The sequence below is a fragment of the Thermobia domestica genome, chromosome 8, assembly GCF_964235325.1.
Source record: "Thermobia domestica chromosome 8, izTheDome1.hap1.1, whole genome shotgun sequence".
Lineage (NCBI taxonomy): Eukaryota > Metazoa > Arthropoda > Insecta > Zygentoma > Lepismatidae > Thermobia > Thermobia domestica.
Genome location: NC_137461.1, coordinates 287,682,940 through 287,703,664, shown reverse-complemented (window position 1 = coordinate 287,703,664; position 20,725 = coordinate 287,682,940). Strand labels below are relative to the sequence as shown.

Sequence of the window (20,725 nt, the reverse complement as noted above, 5' to 3'; positions counted from 1 at the left end):
CATAATTTTGTAAATTCCTACCATTTGATTATTAAATAATACTTTTACATCATTTATTGTATTTCACACGAATAGAAAAATGTTAATTATTAACCACGGAAAGGAAAACAATTTAAAATAAAAAGTTTAAGAATGTTTCGAAAGGAGTAAATTTTATGATTATCATGAGCTTATAAAATTATAATGAATGTTTACTTGTAATTTAATATTGAAAAATTGATTGCATGCGAGTAATATTGTACTGTATCTCCAAATACTTTCCTCGTCTGTATTCATGAAACTTGTCCATGTTTTAAACATCATTTCAAGTTATTGTTAACTTAAATGTAACTAATTCTCTTCTTTGAATTCTTTACGTAGAAATTACAATTTGTTATTATGGTTAAAAGATTTCTCGAATATAAACGAAGGATCTGGTCTTAGTAAAGCATGAAAAGAAAACAAATTTTTAAAAAATATATATATTAAGGATATAATAAAGAATGCAAATAAATGGCACATATCTGGAAACCTACTCTCCTTATAAGCTGACAAAAATTCACGATTTAAATTTAACGGATTTACAAAATGACAGAATTTTGAAACCTGCAATTGTTGGATGTATATATGTATGTATAAAAATCGTCTGCTGGAAATATATATATATATATATATATGTAGTTTGGTTTCAATGTGCTTATACAATTACAATATACACATTTCGAAAATATTAATTTAATGTTACAATGATAATTTTAACAACGAAAAAACATGTTATTAATCATTTATCTTTTGTTTTGTGTAGAAAACTGAAGTGTGAGAAGTATTTTTCACTTAAAAAATAAGTGAAATTTTTAGTTAAGTGTCTCGTGATTATGCTCTGTTTAAAACTAATAAAGACGAAATAATAACTTTTGAGTTATGTTAATTTTTTTTTTTTTTTAAATTACGAATAATATATAGTGATAATTATTATTTCAATTTTTACCTGTAAAATGTTGAAAGTCAAGAAAAGTTTAAGGTATTCACCTTGAGTTGATATTGAAATAAAAATTTACAACAGTAAAATAACTATACAGGAGATAACAACGTGATCACTTAAAAAAAAAAAAAAAAATTAAAGGTGTTTCTTGTAACGTATCGGAAAACATACTAGAGAAAGAGAACTTTCGATCTATATCATTGTCGTCATCATGTATAACGCAAGAGGTAGCTAGGTCAGTGGCGAAGTGAAGCATTCTTGTGTCTTTCTGCAGTTCATTATACCACGCCTTCAGCTTCCTTCTTCACAAACCCAGCAAGTTCTAGAACTTCCTTGCTTACCGTTTCCAAATTCTGCTATCCTCCGAACTGCGTGATCTATGAATCTATATTTTCGCCACTGGCAGGGAGATTCAAAGTTTTATCGGCTTACATTCTTTTGTACTACTTTTAAATGTACGTTAATAACAATCAATCGAATCATGTTTTTATGATGTGTCTTCTTCTTTGTCTAAATCCACGCAGGATTTTAAATCTTCTCCCTTTTTTACATCGTATACAGCAGATAAAGTAACTTTACCAGGAAAACTTACTATTGTAACAAGTACTTTCGGGCAATCTACAGCCAGGACTTAAAAGCCATCTATGAGATTTTCGACTAACTACATTAGCAAGATCGTAAAATTGAAGTCAAAGAGTTTTAGAACAGTATCACACTAACTCAAAGAAGTGCTAGTCTATGCCACTCTTATTGTAAGCGAAATAGCAGAATTTAGAAAGGCCGAAAGTTATAAAATGTTACAGGTGATATGCACCTTGCCGGTAAATATGCAAAGTAATAGTTGTTTATGATTTAAAGAATAAAAGGAACCAATACTCAAGATTACTATATGTGAATCATTGTTGTGATACGTCCAAGGGTACATACAGGGTCATAGTTTATATATATCTTAATTTTTAGACACCATTTGTCCCAACTAACATAACATTACTGATTCTCACAACTGTTAATATGGTCAAATGAGTTATCGTTTTTTGTAAATCGAGGAGTAAAAAAATTATACGGTTTCTCTAGTAATTATGTTTTAAAGTGTACAGAAAGTATTTCATGTATAACAGCTAAATTCTACAAGAGTACCTGATAATTACAAGCAACGAACTAAGCAAATGTAAAGCACTGTTCTCTTTATTACAATATCGTAGTAGAACAGAAAGCCTCCTGATCATCGAAAAGTTCAAATTTATGTATCTTATTTACGAAATTGTAAATTTTGGTTTAAATGTTAATGATAATTTTTGAGTAACTTTGAAACTACGGATAAAAGAAACATAATGTAAAATGCTTTTCAATATTTTCCCCAAATTTTACACAAAATAATTTTGAAATATTATAAGAATTCACATGGATTAGCAGATGTATTATGTTTCCCGTTTTAAATTACATTTTCTTTCTTTTTTTTTTTAACTATAATTTATAAAAATAATAATCTGAACAATGTATGAAATTAAAATTACAAAAGAAACATGAAATACTAGATCTACAAACTATAAATACATACTAGCTTAAGGAAATACCATCAAGCGCTTGAAACAGAAAAAAAACTAATAATTATTAACTTTATAATGAAAGTTATTTTAATAGGCATTGAATTAATTATTAACATTATAGAGTACAAGAAATAACTCGAAAAGGCCTCATCTTGATCTTGTCTACTGTGTTACCAAATTGTAGAGCATTCACCAATCGCAGAATTTGCACTACCTCCTCTGCCCACATTGTCAAAACACAGGTAAGGAAAAGGGGTTTAGTGGGGATGTGACGAAAAGGAATTAATTACACAGGTAACAGCCATGTACATAAACATATTAAAACTTATAAACAAAATATCGTGAGCGTTGTTCAAATACGGTTCCGCAATTTTCTTAATAAGCCATTGCGTTTATTTCATAGTTGATGCAGATGGTGAGTGAAGATATACATTGACACCATCAGGAAAGAAGTATAATTAACTAACTAACTCTATGGCCTATGGAACTCGAAGTTTTAATGCCGCGTTCACAAAAGCTGTTCATTGACTTCTGTTCTTAGCCAACTGGGTCCAGTTTCTACTTTGTATTCCTAGTTCTGCGAGACCCATCTTAATATTGTCCTCCCATCTGCGCATAGGTTTTCCTAATGGCCCTTTTCCGATTGGAATTCCAGTTAGAACCTTGGAAACGTTCCTATTTTCTTCTATTCTTGTTACATGGCCTGCCCACCTGAGTCTCCTAAGTTATGCAGTTCCTCGTTATAAAATTTCCGCCATTTCCCATTTCCATTGCTCTTGGGTCCGAATATTCGTCTCAGGATCTTATTCTCAAATACTTTCAGTCTATGTTCTTCCCTCAGAGTAAGCGACCATGTTTCGCAACCATACAGAACAACAGGCATGATTATCGTTTTATATATTTTAAGCTTCAAATTCCTCGACAGAATTCGCGACGACAAAAGATTCTGAACTGAATAATAACATGAATTCCTTGCTTTTAGTCTACACTTCTTCGTGAATATGGTTTTGGTCTGTTAATATTGATCCTAGATATTTGAAAGTATCCACTTTATCGAAAGTATTATTTGATATCTTAGCGCATCCATAATATGCAGTATTACGATCCCGACGAACTTCTATGTATTTAGTTTTCTTTGCATTTATTTCTAGACCCACGTCCCTGCAAGCGTTTAATAAGACCTCTGAATTTCTTTCTATTGTTCTATCATCCCCTATTAAATTTACATCATCAGCATACTCCTTAACCTGGTGAACACCATTCAACTCTAGTTCCTGCAATCTTTGATTTTCCTTATAGCGTACTCCAGGACAAAGTTAAATAATAATGAAGAGAGCGCGTCTCCTTGTTTCAAGCAAAGCTCATGGACGAGAAATTTCCTACTCGGACTTTACTTTGTGATTGATTTAAACATATCTTAATTAATCTAACTAGCTTCTTTGGTATTTCAAATTCTGCAAGAATGTTGTACAATGTTGAAGAAGTATAACCACTTAAAAGATATTTACAGCGTGCAAATCCCGTACTGCAAGCCTCAAGCTGTTTGTGATCATCAGTTATGCGTAATACAGTAATGTACACAGTTGTTACCCGTACATTCTATCTTCACTAAACGCTTATTTTTTTCTTACTTGTGTCTTGACAATGCAGCCAGCAGAGACAGTGAAAACTCGACGATTGATTATCACTTAACACATCCATGGCTGTGCAGAAAAGAGCAGGATGAGTACTTTTTTTTTTTTTTTTTTTTTTAACTTTGTTCTATAAGAAGCTCTTCAAGCGGCTTACATTAACAATTATACAGTACAAGTAACATTTTTGTTATGGTAAAAGAGATTTGTTCACACAAGTGCAAGTGCAGATGCTGCAAAAAAAGGAAAGCCATGCAAGTTATTGCTTTTGCAACGTTCCAAAAAATAATCTGTGCCACTCTGAGGAAGCTATGAAACACACAGGAATAAAATTTACACAAAAAGTTATTTTAAAAAAAAAAAAAGTAAAACATATGCAACAAGATAAATGCACTCATGAAGTGTACTTGTGTAAATGAAAATAACACTTGAATTTTGGCAAAACAAACGATAAAAGAAAAAAACATGCAAATTCTGGATAATCAAAAATTGCAAAAAGCCATTTTAAAACTAAAGCTATGCATAGTGACTATCATATTCTCTAATTCAAATAAAAATCTCAGTGATTTATTTTATGGAGCAAAAATAGTGATTCTCATGCCAACACAAATAAGCTTATATTGTAGATAGAGAACTGTTTGTATGCACTAATAAGTGCGTTTCAACTACAAAGGACGTTAGGTTGCAATAATATCTATTTTTAAAAAGTTCATTTCAAAGGTTCGTGGCATAAACAAAAGTGATAAACTAAAGTCTAAGGAACGTGAATAGTAACTGTGACTCTGTTTTCTTCAAAGGTAATACATAAACATGACTAAATCTTGATATTTGGGATAATTTTTTTGATACTTGCAACTTCTGTACCATCGTACAAGAAAGTTTTCAGCAACAATGTATTGTTTTGTTTGATTAAGAACTGATTATTTATCAAGAACTGAAGAAGCGTTGCGTTCATATCTGATTAAATTTATCTGTTTGAAGTTTAACGTCATAGTTCAGCACGGACACTCTTTAACGTAGATCCTAAATTAAACTGATATGCTAAGTTTGAGAATTGGAATGATTTCTAGCCGGGACTTAATTTTCTCTCTAAAATTCGTTGTATGTGCAATTCTTAAACATAAAATTTAGATATGGTGGGTCTCTTACTTACTTTAAATTCCGATTCCTGAAAATTCCATACACTTTCAGACTTTCGCCTCTCTCATTGAGCCTTGTTCACGGAGGATCAAGTCAAGAATAAAAAGTAACAGAAACATCAAAGAATGTAAAGGAGTGCATTCATCACCGACTTAAATCAATTGCTGTCTCTCACCTTTAAGTCGAACTTGACTTCATAATTGTTAAAATTTTGAACGTGATAACATATTGTCTGTAGTTTGTCTACAATATTATTAAACAGTGTTTTCTAGATCTTATAATTGCAGAGATATGTTGCCTTAAAGCTTTATTTTCGGCAGTATTCTTCAAACTATCTTCATAATGCTTTCTTTTTCTCTGTACACTCAGATACGAAAATTTTGAATACCATAAAGGAACCAACTTATCTCGGATTTATCCGTTTAATAGAAAGGGAGATGATTCACTCTAGTCCGCAACGCTTAACTATTTCATCTGTTGCCAAGTCATTGACAAAAGAACACACATCAAACATGTATGTAATGTGTTGATGACTGTGCATAATCCATTTATATGGTCTTGTTTTCTTTCTTTCATAATTGTCAGTTTTTAACTGAAAAAGTATGTGTTGTGTTTATCATTTGACTATTTATATATGATTTTTTTAATTTCTCTCTGTTTTGTAATGATGTAGTGCTCTCAAACTTATATAATTTTACAGTTTTTTCTAACATGCTTGATTTTACAGTAAATTTCCTGGAATTTCGAGTCTCAGTCCAAGTTTGACTCGATTAATTCGGAAAATGTTTGACTTTTATTAAAAAGAACTCCTGAGAAGACTTTACAATATTTAAGAATAACATTATTCCCAGATTCTATTTATTGTACTGGTTATTGTACTAAATAATTGCTTTTAGGGTCAAAATCTATATACGTAAGTACTATTAGGAGCAAGCCACTTAGTAAATTAAACTGACTTGAATTTTATGTAATTTCATTTAAAAATAATAATCCTATCTTACACAAAAGAAAAAAAAGTAAAACAAAATAAAACAAGGTGCTAGACGTTGTGTCGAGTTAAATGTTTGGTTGAATTATGTACACAAAACACACTGTGAGCATCTTTACATCCAAATACCGTTGATATATACACGTATAGTTTTCTGACAACCATGTAATATCCTGAAACTCACCATGAGACGTATCTTTGGTAAGTTTAACTTTTCCCTGCGTAAGAACATCGTTAAAGGCCGGCCAGCCACATCCTGAGTCATATTTTGTTTCGGATGAGAAAAGCTCTTCTCCACAAACCACGCATTTGTAGATTCCAGGCTCTTTCAGCTTGTAGTACTTTCCTGTGAACGCCCTGTAATCAAAACGATGGTTGTATTATTATCAAAGCACACTCCTTTAAGTCAAAATGTAATATTGGCACAAATCAAAGAGTTTGTTTTCCTTTCCTTGAGATATTTTGTTTAGGTAATTTCTTGGTACAGAACACAAGTAGAATATATCAATAATTTTATTTGCTATCAATTCTTTTCTTTCGATTGTTTTTAAAAAAAGTCTTCTGCTTTATTAAAATAATTATTCAAGCTTTTATTTTTTTGAGAAAGGGAGTGTTATTTTAGGTAAGTAAAATGAAAATTTTGGGTTTTTTTATTTTATTTTATTAATGTCATATTATTTTTCCCGTAAATTTCTATTTCATGTATTTTGCCAAAATCTGGAAATTCTATGTCCACAATTTCGTAGTACACGACAGGCTGCAGAATTACAGGATAACAAATACAAATAGACTTTGTAGCGCCATTAACAGATGATTTTTAGGGAAGAAAGATATAAGCGAGGAAACGAAAATAGCAGTCTACCGATCAGTATACGTCCCTACACTTACCTATGGGTATGAGTCATGGGTACCAAGTGAGAGACAAAAGCAAAAACTACAGGCAGAAGGAATGAAATTTTTGAGTAGGGTTGCAGTAAAAATAAAGAAGAATAGAATTGGGAAAACATTGAGAGTTAAACCAATATAGTTTATAATTGAACAAGCTCAACTTGAACGGTTAGGGCATATCATCAGAATGAAAGAGGAAAGGTTTCCAAAACAAATGTGAGAAGGTTAGGAGAGTTAGGGAAGAAAAGACAAAACAAACCTAATAAAAGGCTATGGAAAAGATTTCGAAGAGACACGACATTCCATGGGAAAAGAGTGAAGGATCTGGCTCAGGACAGAAGCACGTGGCGACCTCTCTGGGAAACCTCGACACCCAAGTGGTAGAAGAGGACCGGACTAAGTAAGTAAGTATATATAAAGGAAGAACACGGTGAAATTGTTCACTTCTGGTGCACGAGGATCTTAGTATTCAATCTCAGCCCATGTGGTTTTATGATGGTTAGATCGTTTCCATGGATTTTCTCGGGGTTCTCTTAGCTTTTTTTTTTTTTTTTTTTTTCATATATTGTCATTTCACCAACTTTTTCTCAACCATTTGCTTTCATAATTAGCCATTTTCTCTATCATAAAGTGCATAACCTTACAGTTTATAATTCATTTCAATATTTTAGATCTAAATTGTGTTTACCAGCAGTCTTTTGTTATTTCCTCTTACTTCCAAAACTCTTCTACTTGAATAAGAGAAATATGTCTTTCCTTATTTTTTATTTTTTGGCGATTTTTGGTAAGTAAAAAAGAAAAATAAAGGAAGAAAGGAAACTTCCAAGTTTTAAAAGTCCATGTTCATGCAGAAGTGACTTATTTTCTGCAACGCTAGCAGATTCTTTTGTAAAAAAAAAAAAAAAAAAAAAAAAAAAAAAAAAAAAAATCTCGAGAACAAAAGCTCAAGAGAAGCTGACGAAAAGTTGAAAAGAAAGAGTCTCAGAAGGTACCCAATCACCAATGATTTTCTGCAAGCTAATACTACAATAAGTATCTTCATGTTCATATTCATATTTATTTGCCTGTTCATAGCTTACAATATAAAGATATTCTCCAATAATGCTACGGAGAGTTACAATTGTCAGATACGGCCACATTCTCTATATGTCATCAGTAAGGTAAGTTTCAACAAAGTAATAACTTTTTTACCAATAATTGTAACACAGTATTTCTGAATACCCTTTTTTCATTTGTCCTTATACTTTATCGGTAATTAGTTATACAATTTTATACAGTACATTCATATAGACAGTTTTACTAAAATTTGCATAGTTCTGCTGGATGATATACCTGTTACAATTCTGCCTAGTATTGTATGAGTGAATCGTATTTGCTAATGTAAGCAGATCCTTATGTTCGATTACGTACATGCATAAAGGGTAAAGGGTGAAAAAAGAAAGAATGTCACAAAATTGCATTTTCGAGAAAACGGCGTTTTAATATTGAAAACCGCGTAAGAAGAGTAGGGTTAGTCAAATCATTTGCTCTTTTCACATGGACACTTCTACATCTACGCATGCATGGCATATACAGTCAAATAGTACCAAGAGACATCAACAGATAGGGCAAAGCACGCGTTTAAGCACACACATGGACATTTCTTGTTTTTTCCTCTTACCCTTCATATATAAACTACGTAATATCAATAATTTATATTTAAAAAAAAAAAATTTTTATATGAGGATCGTTTAGGCATACTGATAGTGAGTAATTTTTCCATATTCCTTAAGGGTTTGTACTTATGTTATCTTGTTTTTGGAACCCATTTATTCATACGAAAGAGTATTATCATTTCTTCGAAATAATAGAAATATTAATGTATTAATGAAAGGAAGAATGAATTGGATTTTTTCCCACATCAAATCCTCTGTAGGTGAGAATTCGATTATACATAAAGAGCGAAAAAGTAGATGACTGAACCAGGACCCGAACCCGGACGTTTTGTCTGCTTCTCTAGTTTTTTTTTTTTTTTATAGCATACGCTTCAACTTCTTTAGTTAAACCAGATAAAAGTTTGACAACAAAAACTATTTATTGTTACTAAATATGAATATTTTGTTATAGACAATGTCAAGTTTTAAATCAGCGTACGAAATATCGCTGATTATGAATTGATAAAACCGCACATATTAGAATATCCTACTTAATATATGATTTAATATTGTATGCTCTCACTTTAACATTTCAGTATTAACTTAGAAATCTCTGCTTGAAATTATATAATCCTATTACACTTATGTACGAGTTAATTCTTATAAGTTTCACACTAGACTTTAATGACATTTTCTCTAATTCTAAGTGGTAATAAGTGCTAGAATTTTGACGATAATTCATCTTTTTCGAATGTAATAAAGTGTCGCTTTTTATTTATTATTATTATTATTAATAATATTATTATTATTATTATGGTGTGAGGCAGATAGAAAAGTATTTTTTGAATAAGCATGTGGTTTGCAACGATAACGTCTCTGTATATTTAGTTATTGGGCAATAAAAACAATAGTCCAGTACCTTATGATAACAAATCTTGTGGCCAGACTTGTGTAAACTTATTTTATTTATGCAGGGGCGTCATTTCAGACTTCGCTTAAGAAGGGGGCAAAAGCACCACCAACATAAGACTTTCATGTTTTGTATTAGTATATTAGTAGACAATCGATTAAAGTATATGTATTCTTCAAACTCTTGGGGGAAGGGGGCAATTGCCCCCTCCTGCCCCCTAAATGACGCCCCTGTATTTATGCTGTTACAAATATAATAAGAAGGGACGCTATCAATTATAAATGTGTTTTTGAGATATACCACGAAGAAACTATAAGTATTAAGGAAATAAAGTTTTTAAAGGAACAAAAGTAGTATAATTTCTTGTAGTAATTATCGAAATAAGTTTTGGTGATTATTAAAGTAATTTTAATCGAACTGGGACCGCAATATTTAATTATATATGTGTTTTATAGGTTTAATACCATTTCTTTTTTCTGTTCCCTTTATTTCACTCAATTTCATTAGTTTATTCTTTATTTATTTATTTATTTTCAGAGCGTCTATGTATACGGTACATTTAACGTTTTAAGCAGTAACATTTTCTGGTTAATGTAGAGTTACTGAGATGGAAGTATAGTGGCTATGTTTTAGTATTAATTCCACATTAATTTATTAAACTTCATAACAAGGAACTGCATAACGTATAGTTTACCAAACACTGTTAGGGTCATCAAGTCTAAGAGGCTCAGGTGGGTAGATCGTGTAGCAAGAATAGAAGAAAGTGGACTTTTAACTGGAAATCCAATCAGAAAACGACCATTAGGAAGACCTAGACGCAGATGGAAGGACAATATTAAGATTGATTTAGCAGAACTAGGAATACAAAGTAAAAATGGATCCAGTTGGCGAGGGACAGAAGTCAATGGTGAGCTTTTGTGAGCTCCGGGTTCTATGGTCCATTGAGTTACTTAGTCAATTAGTTACCCAAGTACTAGATTTATCTATTGCTGGTGACACAAATATTGTTAAAATGAAACATACTCAAAGAAATAGAGCAGATATATGAACAGGTCCGTAGCCAGTCCAAAAATGTAGGGGGGCCCGACCCAACTATATTATAGTTCATTTGCAAGCCTACCGTGAAAATTTAGGGGTCACGGTCCCCCTAGACCTCCGTGGATACGGGCCTGGATATGAACGGAGTAATATATATGTTCCTACCTTCCCCTTAAAGCGATGTATATTTTATAGTTCTGCCCATGACAATTAGGGTGCACATATGCCCATTCAATTTTATGATGTTATGTCTTTTCCGAGAAATTAAGAAAGTTTGATTCTCCATTTGCTTGTTACTTCAACACACACGGCTATACAACACAATTTGATTTATCCCCTATTACAAAAGTCTGATTCCGCTGCTGTTTGCTTTAAGAAAATTCTTTAAAAAAAACAAAAGAAAAAATAAAAAGCTCACCTTTCTGTGCCTTTCTCTTGTGTAACATGATACTGCATCGCAGTTAGTCTTTTCTTAAGTTCAGCCTTATTAAACTTCTCACTCTCCGCCATTGCTGAAACGTAATACAAATTGATATACACAAACATAAATACTTATTGTCATAAATCTATACATATTATATAACATGGGACTAACATAACATGTTAAGAACTAGATATAACTATTAAAAACCTGGTATACTAAAAATAATACAAAATTTACCATTTTTCTTTTGCTTGTTTATTCATAAGTGAAAGGAGGTAATAAAATGCAACTTAACCACAATCATAGATAATGCTATTCTACAACAAAAAAATATCAACTTGAAGACTTTTCAGTGTTGCCATCCATAGAAGTGACAGTGTTGCCAGAATAACATTTCCCCTCAAAAATAAGTTAAAATATCGATTAGAGGAACAAACTCAACTGCATTTGATTATGTATCATGTTGTTTTGAGATCCTGTAAACTACTTTTTAAATAACATTATTATTTAATTTTAATAACTGTATGTTAAAACCAGGTCGGTAGCCAGCCCAAAAATTTAGGGGGGGCCCGGCTGAAGTTCGGGGGGGGCGATCCAACAATATTATAGTTCATCACCATATTATAGTTCATTTGCAAGCCTACCGTGAAAATTTTAGAGGGGGTCAACTAAAATTTAGGCCCCCCTAGACCCCCCTGGATACGGGCCTGGTTAAAACTATTTTGTTTATTACACACTAAATACAACTATTAATTAAAATGTAGTTCACAGGATTCCAGAACAACATGTTACGTAATCAAATGATGTAGAATTCGTTCCTCTAGTCGCTACCTTAACTTAGATTTTGGGGGAAATGTTATTCTGGCAACTGTAATTTCTATGGAAGGCAACATTGAAAATTCTTCAGATTCATATTGTCTGCTGTAGAATAACATTATCTATGATTGTGGTAAGTTGCCTCCTTTCACTTATGAAAAACAAGTAACAGAAAAATGGTAAATTTTGTATTGTTTTTAGTATGTCAGTTTCTTAAGGTTTTCCACCATTTTTACCTTCTCTATGCATATTATTTTATCGGTAATTTCGGCATCAGTGCTAATCAATGCTTTAGCAGGAGTTAAGATTACAGTCTAAATTAATGGAAGAAAGAAGAAATAGGAAAGACAATTCCATGCAGTAGCTTGGTTGTATCTTCTCCGTTTATGTGTCCAGAAAAAGGCATCAGAAATTGGTAATGCTGAAATTATCGACATAGAGTTAGAACACGCACGAGAAAAGTAAAGTAAACTTTATTTTACATTCATTATAAATATGATTAACTAAGATGAATATATAAAGTCTTCAATAAAGCATTTTCAAACGAAAAGGATCTAAGATGTGAAAGTATATATATATATATATATATATATATATATATATATATATATATATATATATATTCATGAAGTCACAGAAATTAAAGATTCAAATTCTTTCAAGCATATTTTATATGTTGCCTACACAGACATGCTAATAATAAGGCTTTCTCCGATGACAAAATGTCGCATAAACAGTAGTTCAGAAATAGTTCCTCATTCCTATTACGGGCGGCCGCAGTGGCTCAGTGGTAGAGCGTTCACCTCTGGTCCATGCTGTCCTTGGTTCGATCTCAGCTCGCGCCAAGTTAACTTTTTGGTGGACAAACATCGTGTGCGTGGGTTTTCTCGGGGTTCTCCTGTGTCCTTCCATTTTCCTCATTCCACCATTTCACTCATTTCTCATCATCACCGTCTCCTGTAGCCTAGACGGCATAAGCGTGGGACGTAAAACTCAAAGATTTCATTTCATTTCCTAGCCGCACAACCATGGGGCGTAAAACTTAAAGATTGCATTTCAATTTTCATTCCTATTACGAGAGGTTCGTGAGTTTTTCATTTGGTTCCAAGTGATGTAACCTTATTGTGGACATCATACTCTCTCCACAGCTCTTTTTTGATTTTTCTCCATATTACATCATCAGTGTCATTAATTATTTACTTAAATTTCTTATCTTCTTCCATCAATGCCGTGCCGTGGAAGGGAGGCGGGCGAGCGGGGCGACGACCCTGAGCGTCGAAATAAGGGGGCGAAAAATTTGGAAGGAAAAAAGAAAAGAAGGAAAGAAAAAGAGAGAAGAAGAATTACTTGGAATATTACTAGTATGTACGTACTATAAGCTGCCAGACACAATGTCGAGTTTTCGAGATCATTGTGGCTTAATTTCATATTTTAATTCGTATAAATTCCAGTTATAGCTTTGTTAATCTTTTAAGCCTATTATACAAGTGCATTACAGGTGTCAATATTTCCTCCACCCATCTCTCATGTGCTGGAAAATTTGAGAGTAGCTATATTCATGGTGGTGACTTTAGGTGACTACGCAAACATAGTCATCCAACTTCGAACATGAGAGAGCCCTTTACAGGGGGACTATCCAGAGAGAAGCCCTTTACAGTACTTAAATCCTCTTCGTGCTTTAGGAAGTGGTTCTATAATGTTACTCATGTTAGGAAAATGCATGTGCACGTACGTATATACAATGGAAGGAAAAAATAATTTTAAAAAGGCCTGAAAATCAAGAAAAAGCGGGGTTTATTTTTGAAAATTTTCTTACGCTTCGCGGCTGGTCCATCGACCTCACTCATATGTACGGCAGCGCCGTCGTATACTCTGGCCCCGGTCGCTGATTTTCCACGCCACGGCATTGTCTTCCATTAGCAACTTACCATTATTTCAGTCATTATTACATATTTCATTGTTTTCGTCTTATATTATTATTATGTGCTTATTTCTTAGATGTTGTCTAAGAAATCCTTATCAAAGTTTATAACAGCTCTCCCAAGAGAGAGAAAAGTTTTAAAATTTCCATGTTGCCCACCAACCTATAGTTGAGGTGAATAATAATAATAAGAGTTCTTAAATAAAATAGATTAGAAGCGTTTTGATAAAATGTAAACAACAAGCCATCTACAATCTGTGAAACACATTACTTTCAAATGAAATTCCTTTTTAAGTACTTACAGTGTTCATTATTTGGTAGTGTATCCATTGGAGTTTTCTGGCTGTCTGATACGTGAATAACAATGATAAAATAAGAGTATGAAAATAGAAATGCTCTTATTCTCCATGGAAACATTACTTTTTCTTTAAACTATTAACACAAATAAATAAATTCTAGATTTAGAACTTTCACACTTAATCAACACACTCTTTGTAGCAGCTCTATTCCTACTCTACATAAAACGGCCTGCACTTTAAACTGCATTTGAAAAAAAAAAAAAAAAAAAAAAAGAAAGAAAGAAAAAAGGTCGTCATGATAAGAGACCGTAAACTCATTAGTCGAAAACAAAATGCTACCTCTTGATACATACCGTTACCGTTATTTCGTTTTTGTTATGACATTTAAAGGAAGAGAAAGAAAACGACAGAATATCAGATGATAAGTTACATATTAATGCTTAAAAATTTAGTAAAATAAGCATAATCAAGCTTAATTAAAGCGAAAGGTGTAATCTGAGAAACTAAGAAATAAAAAGGTTAAGTTTTATTTATTTATCATTTTTATTTTGTTTTATTTCTTTTTAATTTATTCACGAGGTGCATTCGGAAAGTAACTTTCCTAGGCGTCCCATACTAGGAAATCGTATGTTGAGCGAAGAAACTGCATGCATGTGAGGGAGTAAGGTCCTAGCATGGCGCATGCACAGCGGAACTTCCCTAGTGCTCTCTGTAGCGTCTGGCAGTGATTGAAGTTGGACGTTCCTATTCCAGCTCCCGCTGCATGTGAAGTGCGAGTAGTGATAAAAGTTCTTGAACTCAGACGGCATAGCGCTGATTGAAACCTGTCGTCAGAACAAGCGGCGTGGGATGCTTATTGTTCGTGTTGTCTTGCTGCACGATAATGCCCACCCACACACAGCTCGCCAGACAACAGATCTCCTGCAGCAGTTCGGCTGGGACATTTTGGATCATCCACCGTATAGCCACCCCAAGCGATTACCATCTGTTCTTACACCTCAAGAGATTCCTGTCAGGTCAGTATTAGTATTTTCAGAATGACGGAGATACAGAGGAAGTTGTTAAACAGTGGCTCCAATCTCAGACGGCCGAGTTCTGTGATACAGGCATAGACAAGTTGGTCCCACGGCATGATAAATGCATGAATTCCGGTGGTGAAAATGTTGAAAAATAGTTAAACACATCTTTTATTTGGTACAATAAATGTTTCCATTCAATTCTATTTTGTTTCTGTTCAAGGCCTTTGAGAATATTACTTTCTGGATGCGCCTCGTATTTATTGCATCCAAGGCTGTATACGCATAAAAATTTCAAAAAAATACATTTATGTATTATTAGAGAGACCTGAAAATAACTTAAAAATCATTTTATCCTGTTAACTTAAAGAATTTTGGAGTTGTATGATATCGGTAGGTTGTGAGGAATGAACTCCTTTTTATGTATTTTTACTTTACAGGGTGCAAAATCGTGGAAAGGGAAAATTCCCTCACTTAATATTTTTGAAATTAAATTCCCCTTACTAATAAGGAATGGGGAGAATAAAATTACACAGTTATCAGAAGTTTGCAACTTAATTACAATTATTCATATGCAATTCACATGTATTTCATATGTAATTAACAGGTCAGCTAATGGTTTGAGGTGTCCCGAATATTATACTTCTTCTTTAGTTATGGAAGATTACATACGTAAACTCTTTCATGTTGAAGCATTTCAGTGCAAGGAGTTTTATTTATTTATTTATTTGTGTCTCTCCACTTCAACTGTAATTATATCTCATCATGGTAATTGGTACTTTTTATTTGAATTTCTTAACAAATAATATAGTCTTCTATTCTACGCATGTCTCAGTATCAACGCTCTGGTTGCACTGGAATACCGCTTCTGACAACCAACGCTCTAGTTGCACTGGAATACCGATTCTCACGACTAACGCTCTGGTCGCACTGGAATACCGCTTCTCATGACCAACGCTCTAGTTGCATTGGAATACCGATTCTCACGACCAATGATTAGTCACAATGGAATACAGCTTCTCACGACCAATGCTCTAATCGCACTGGAATACCGCTTCTCACAACGAACGCTCTAGTTGCACTGGAATACCGCTTCTCATGACCAACGCTCTAGTCGCACAGGAATACCGCTTCTCATGACCAGCGCTCTAGTTGCACTGGAATACCACTTCTCACGACCAGCGATCTAGTCGCAACGGAATACCGCTTCTCACGACCAACGCTCCAGTCGCACTGGAATACCGCCTCTCACGATTAAAGCTCTAGTCGTACTGGAATACCGCTTCTCATGATCAACGCTCTAGTTACACTGGAATACCACTTCTCATGAGATCAGAGAAGTCAAGCAGTGCTGGGTTTGGTCCGAGGAATGATGGGTGACTATTCGTCTTCACCAAATGATATTGGCATTGTAGTGTTCATCCAGCGTCATGAGAACAACTGGGGAGCTACTTCAAAGGAGAAATTAGCTAATTCCAGTCTAGGAAACGAATATTAACCGATGTGCTGATCACACAGCACTCCTAAGGCATGAATGCCAGAATCCGAGTGGAGCCCTGGCTTTAAGAGCTGCTGTATTAGGAGTTATTTATTTATTTATTAGAATGCCTCGGTTTCTTATAAATGTTTTTTTTTTATTTATTTATTCATTGCTTAGAAGTGTATTTAGAACATGGAGAAATAAATCGAAATCACGACACAGGGCCAAAGTTTTACGAGCAAGATCGCAATAGCCCTATATTTCGTTTTCTAGATATAAGAGTCAATATTTCATTCCTCTACTTTCTACATATCTCAGCCCTCCTAACCCATTCTTTTTAGTACCATGACGAAGGCAATACAGAAAAGAGGTATTGAACTAGTCAGACAAAAGCTAAAAATAGAACGCAACTTACGTAACTTCACAACTAATTTGATGGTTAAAAGAAGGTCAAAAAACATAAGCTGAGGGATTGTGTTTTGAGTCAATTCGATCAAACCAAGATTGTTATTGCTAAGATTGGAATCGTAAAAAAAAAAAAAAAAAAAAAAAAATATTTACTATCAGTAAATTGTTTACTTTTCAGTAAATTCTTATACATTACATTGTTCTGATTTAGGGAAGATACATACATAGTTAATTAAATTGTTATACGTAGGTAGTATAGTAAAATACATCAACAATGTGTAATTTCTGGAAGATTTCTAAATTTAAGTTCTTGCAAGTTTAATTTCACATAACTGATATATTAATATGAAGCCTTTTCTTAAAGTAAAGTTCAATGTTCAACTTAATTAAACTGTGCTTATTTCAAGTTATTATAAATGTATGTTGCTTATACTTAATAATTAGACTTCGGATTTTAAGGCAAATGCCTATTTTGTTCCCTTTATAGGAAGTAAAAAATACTTCGGATCTTTACGAATCATGAGGAATTAAGCCTATTAAAACACTTTATAAGTGCCCTAAAAATGCCTAAAATGGAGTTTAGCGCCTATTTTGGCCGTTTTGGCCTAAAAATGCCTAAAACTGCAAAAAATACAAAATTCCTGTATTTTTTAAATAAACTTTTTTTTTAGTGTTGAGTGAAATTTAATTGACAAATCTGAAGGCAGAGTGAGTGTGTTTGTCGAGGCTAATTTTAGTCTAACTCGTATGAAGAAGTGAAACGCAGAGGGTGGTTGTATGTAAAAAATTGTTTCTAAAAGTTGAGCTATTTCTGCTCAAGGTCAAGCCCATTTGTGAAAGACAAAGACAAACCATCCCTTTGCATCCTGCAGACACTGTACTGAAAGATCTCTATCTCTTTCTGTCTGTCTCTCTTTCCCCAGGGGCAAAACCAAAGCTATTGCTAAGTGCATATCGCAGTAACCAATATTCCCCTCCCTGCCGTTCTGCATTCTTGGAACTATTCCACCTTTTCTCTTCTGTAGCGGCTCACTTCAGCTCTTCTGTGATCCGTTCAGCTCTCTGGAATTTGGACAATAGTTTACACACACACACATTCACAAATCAACACACAGCTCTATTGAAGCAAGAATCTCTTCGGGTCTTCGCTTTCAATATTTGGGAAAAACCAAAGTCCACGAACAGAAACGATTCATGAAGTGACGCGGTTCAGTTGACTGGAGTATCCATCCATGTATCATTTTCGGGTCAGTGCAGTGATTTATCTTAAACACGTAGTTCAAGAACGATACATCGTCTCTACAACGCATGAACAATTGGACTCAACGGCTTACAGCCCAGTCACAGATCTTGAGGATTCTTAAAAAGAAGTTTTGTATCATACGCAACAATGCCAAAGGAGAAGTCTTCAAAAAGTACCTTGATTCGCCAGTGGTTGCAAGAATTTCCAGATCTAACATACGATGGAAGAATAATCTTTTGTCCATTGTGCAGCAAGCAGGTAAGAAAAGCTATTTTTATTTACAGAATTTATAAATTTAATTAAATCAATTGTACACCCCCCCCTCCTTGTTTCTGTATAGCTAGCTAAAGTAAAACATTTATCAATGGGAGGTTAACTATTTTAAGAGACAACGTTACTGAGCTGCTGAACTCGTGAAAATCTAATTTACATGGAATTTAGATCAGTTAAGAAAAAACATAAAAATAATCCTGTAACACAGGAAAATCTTTAAAATGTAAAGACTTCTAGCAGCCTGCTTAAATGAAATATATGAACGATGGTTTTGAAAGTGCTAATGGAAGAAAGTGTCTAGACTTACACATTCAACAGTTTTAGGGATTCTCGGGGATCTTGAGAAAAGCGGACATGGCATTCTCGGTTCTTTCCGAAGGACTCCCCCCCCCCGAAAAAAAGCGGTAAAGGTTAAAAACAATGTAAGTTAAAGTTGACATATTGTGTCAGTAACTCCAAAAGGGGTCCTCTTTTCGGAGAAAAATGTTTAATGCCAGCAATTACTCGACAGTTTCAGGAGCTTAAGAAAACATATTTTTGCTATCTCGTTTTTCAAAAGAAAAAAAAAATACGAAAGAAGTTAAGAAAGGCGGGATTCAATTTTTTTTAAATGCCAACAGTTCCAAAAGTTTGAAAGAAGAAATGTGCAATGCCAATATTGATTATCTTTAAAAAGTTAAGGAAACTGGATATATCCTTTCATCCCGAAAATATCTAAAAACGAGGATTTCAGTTTGAAAGAAAAACTAGAAATGTCAATATCTTGAAAAGCATAAAAGATAGGAAAAATGTTTAAAGGCCATTTTTTTTTTTTTTTTTTGTTATTTTTCTCGAAAAAGAAAGAAAAGATCTGTTAATAGTTAAATAACGGCGTTTGAGGTTCATAGATTGTCTCAGAACTTGTTTTACGAAGCAGAAACTTGTTTGTCTCTTTGTTTTTTTATTTATCAATTTTGCTCGAGGTGCTACTGTCTATTGTCTTAAGATGCTATTGATTTCCATCCATAGTTACAGACAAATAAATTCCACACAGGGGCAAGAAAAGAACAGTCTGACACTCGTCTAACAAGAATTACAATTGCGGATAATTTTATTTTAGGACAGATCTTAAGAAAGGAAGAATTTGTCTCTGATGTTCTCTCCCCAAAGCCAAAAAAAAAAAAAAAAAAAAAAGGAATTCTAATCGATTGCTCTCTCTCTCTCTCTCTCCTGATGAAGAATATCCATACACCTTTTGTCGCAGGGCCGCAAGAGACAACTAATTTCCAAAAAAAAAAATAAATAAAAAACGCCAATTTTATTTATTGTATCATGCTGATGTTCACGCTCAACTAAGGCATTGCTAATACTTTATTTTCGTTCTAACTTTGGTTTCTGTCAGTTGATAGTTGCAAAAATTTTGAATTTTTGAAATTTTAAAACGGCCCTTATTTTAAATTTTTGACAGGTCACTGATTTTCACACTGAAACATTTTAATCATATTTTGGGGAAAATTTGGTTCAAATCAGTTAAAAATTTTGTAAATTACAGTTTTAAAGAAAATTTTAAAGGGACGATATTTTGAAATTTTTCATGCAATTATTTTGGCATCCAAATCTCAAACAAAATATTGCCAAATTATGTTTTAATTTTTGCCAAGTTGGAGTGTGTCAGCATTCGAAATTAAATAAAATATAGTGCTTAAAATTAAATTAGTTACAGTGCTTAAAATTAAATATTATTTCTCAGATATTGATATACAATTTTATTGCTTCTGTCTGTAAATTGGGGATTATTCTGAAGTAAAATGCTCATCGATTAGTCTTTTATTTGATCTGTTCTGATTCGAAATGGGACTGGGGTATATTGGTCTTTAACGAGGTAGACCAACAAGTTTGCCTTTTTGTCAACTTTAAATCAATAATGTAACGTTCACCGATTAAAAAAAAAAAAAAAAGCACATTACGACCAGAAAGGCAAGCAAACAGTGATGGTAGTTGTCGCAATTAGTGCTCTCAATCGGGTCAGTTCGGGTCGACTTTTGGTTGGACACCCTCGAGTAACGGGTCGGGTCAGGTCAGCCTAACTCGGGTCACGGGTCGGGTAGCGTTAGACCAACTCAGTTCAC

The 20,725-nt window shown here is 33.4% G+C and overlaps 1 protein-coding gene across 2 annotated transcripts in view; it reads right to left on the bottom strand.

Moving 5' to 3' along the window:
* The window catches only part of LOC145693683 (peptide methionine sulfoxide reductase MsrB-like), a 131,792-nt gene that overhangs the window by 11,320 nt on the left and 99,747 nt on the right, over positions 1–20,725 (bottom strand). For both annotated transcript variants that reach the window (XM_081769930.1, XM_081769931.1), the window contains exons 4-5: positions 11,156–11,249; positions 6,452–6,624 (exon numbers count right to left, since the gene is read on the bottom strand). In XM_081769930.1, coding sequence (XP_081626056.1) covers positions 6,452–6,624; positions 11,156–11,247 — 265 coding nt within the window. In that variant the 5' untranslated portion in view covers positions 11,248–11,249. The remainder of the gene's footprint in view (positions 1–6,451; positions 6,625–11,155; positions 11,250–20,725) is intronic.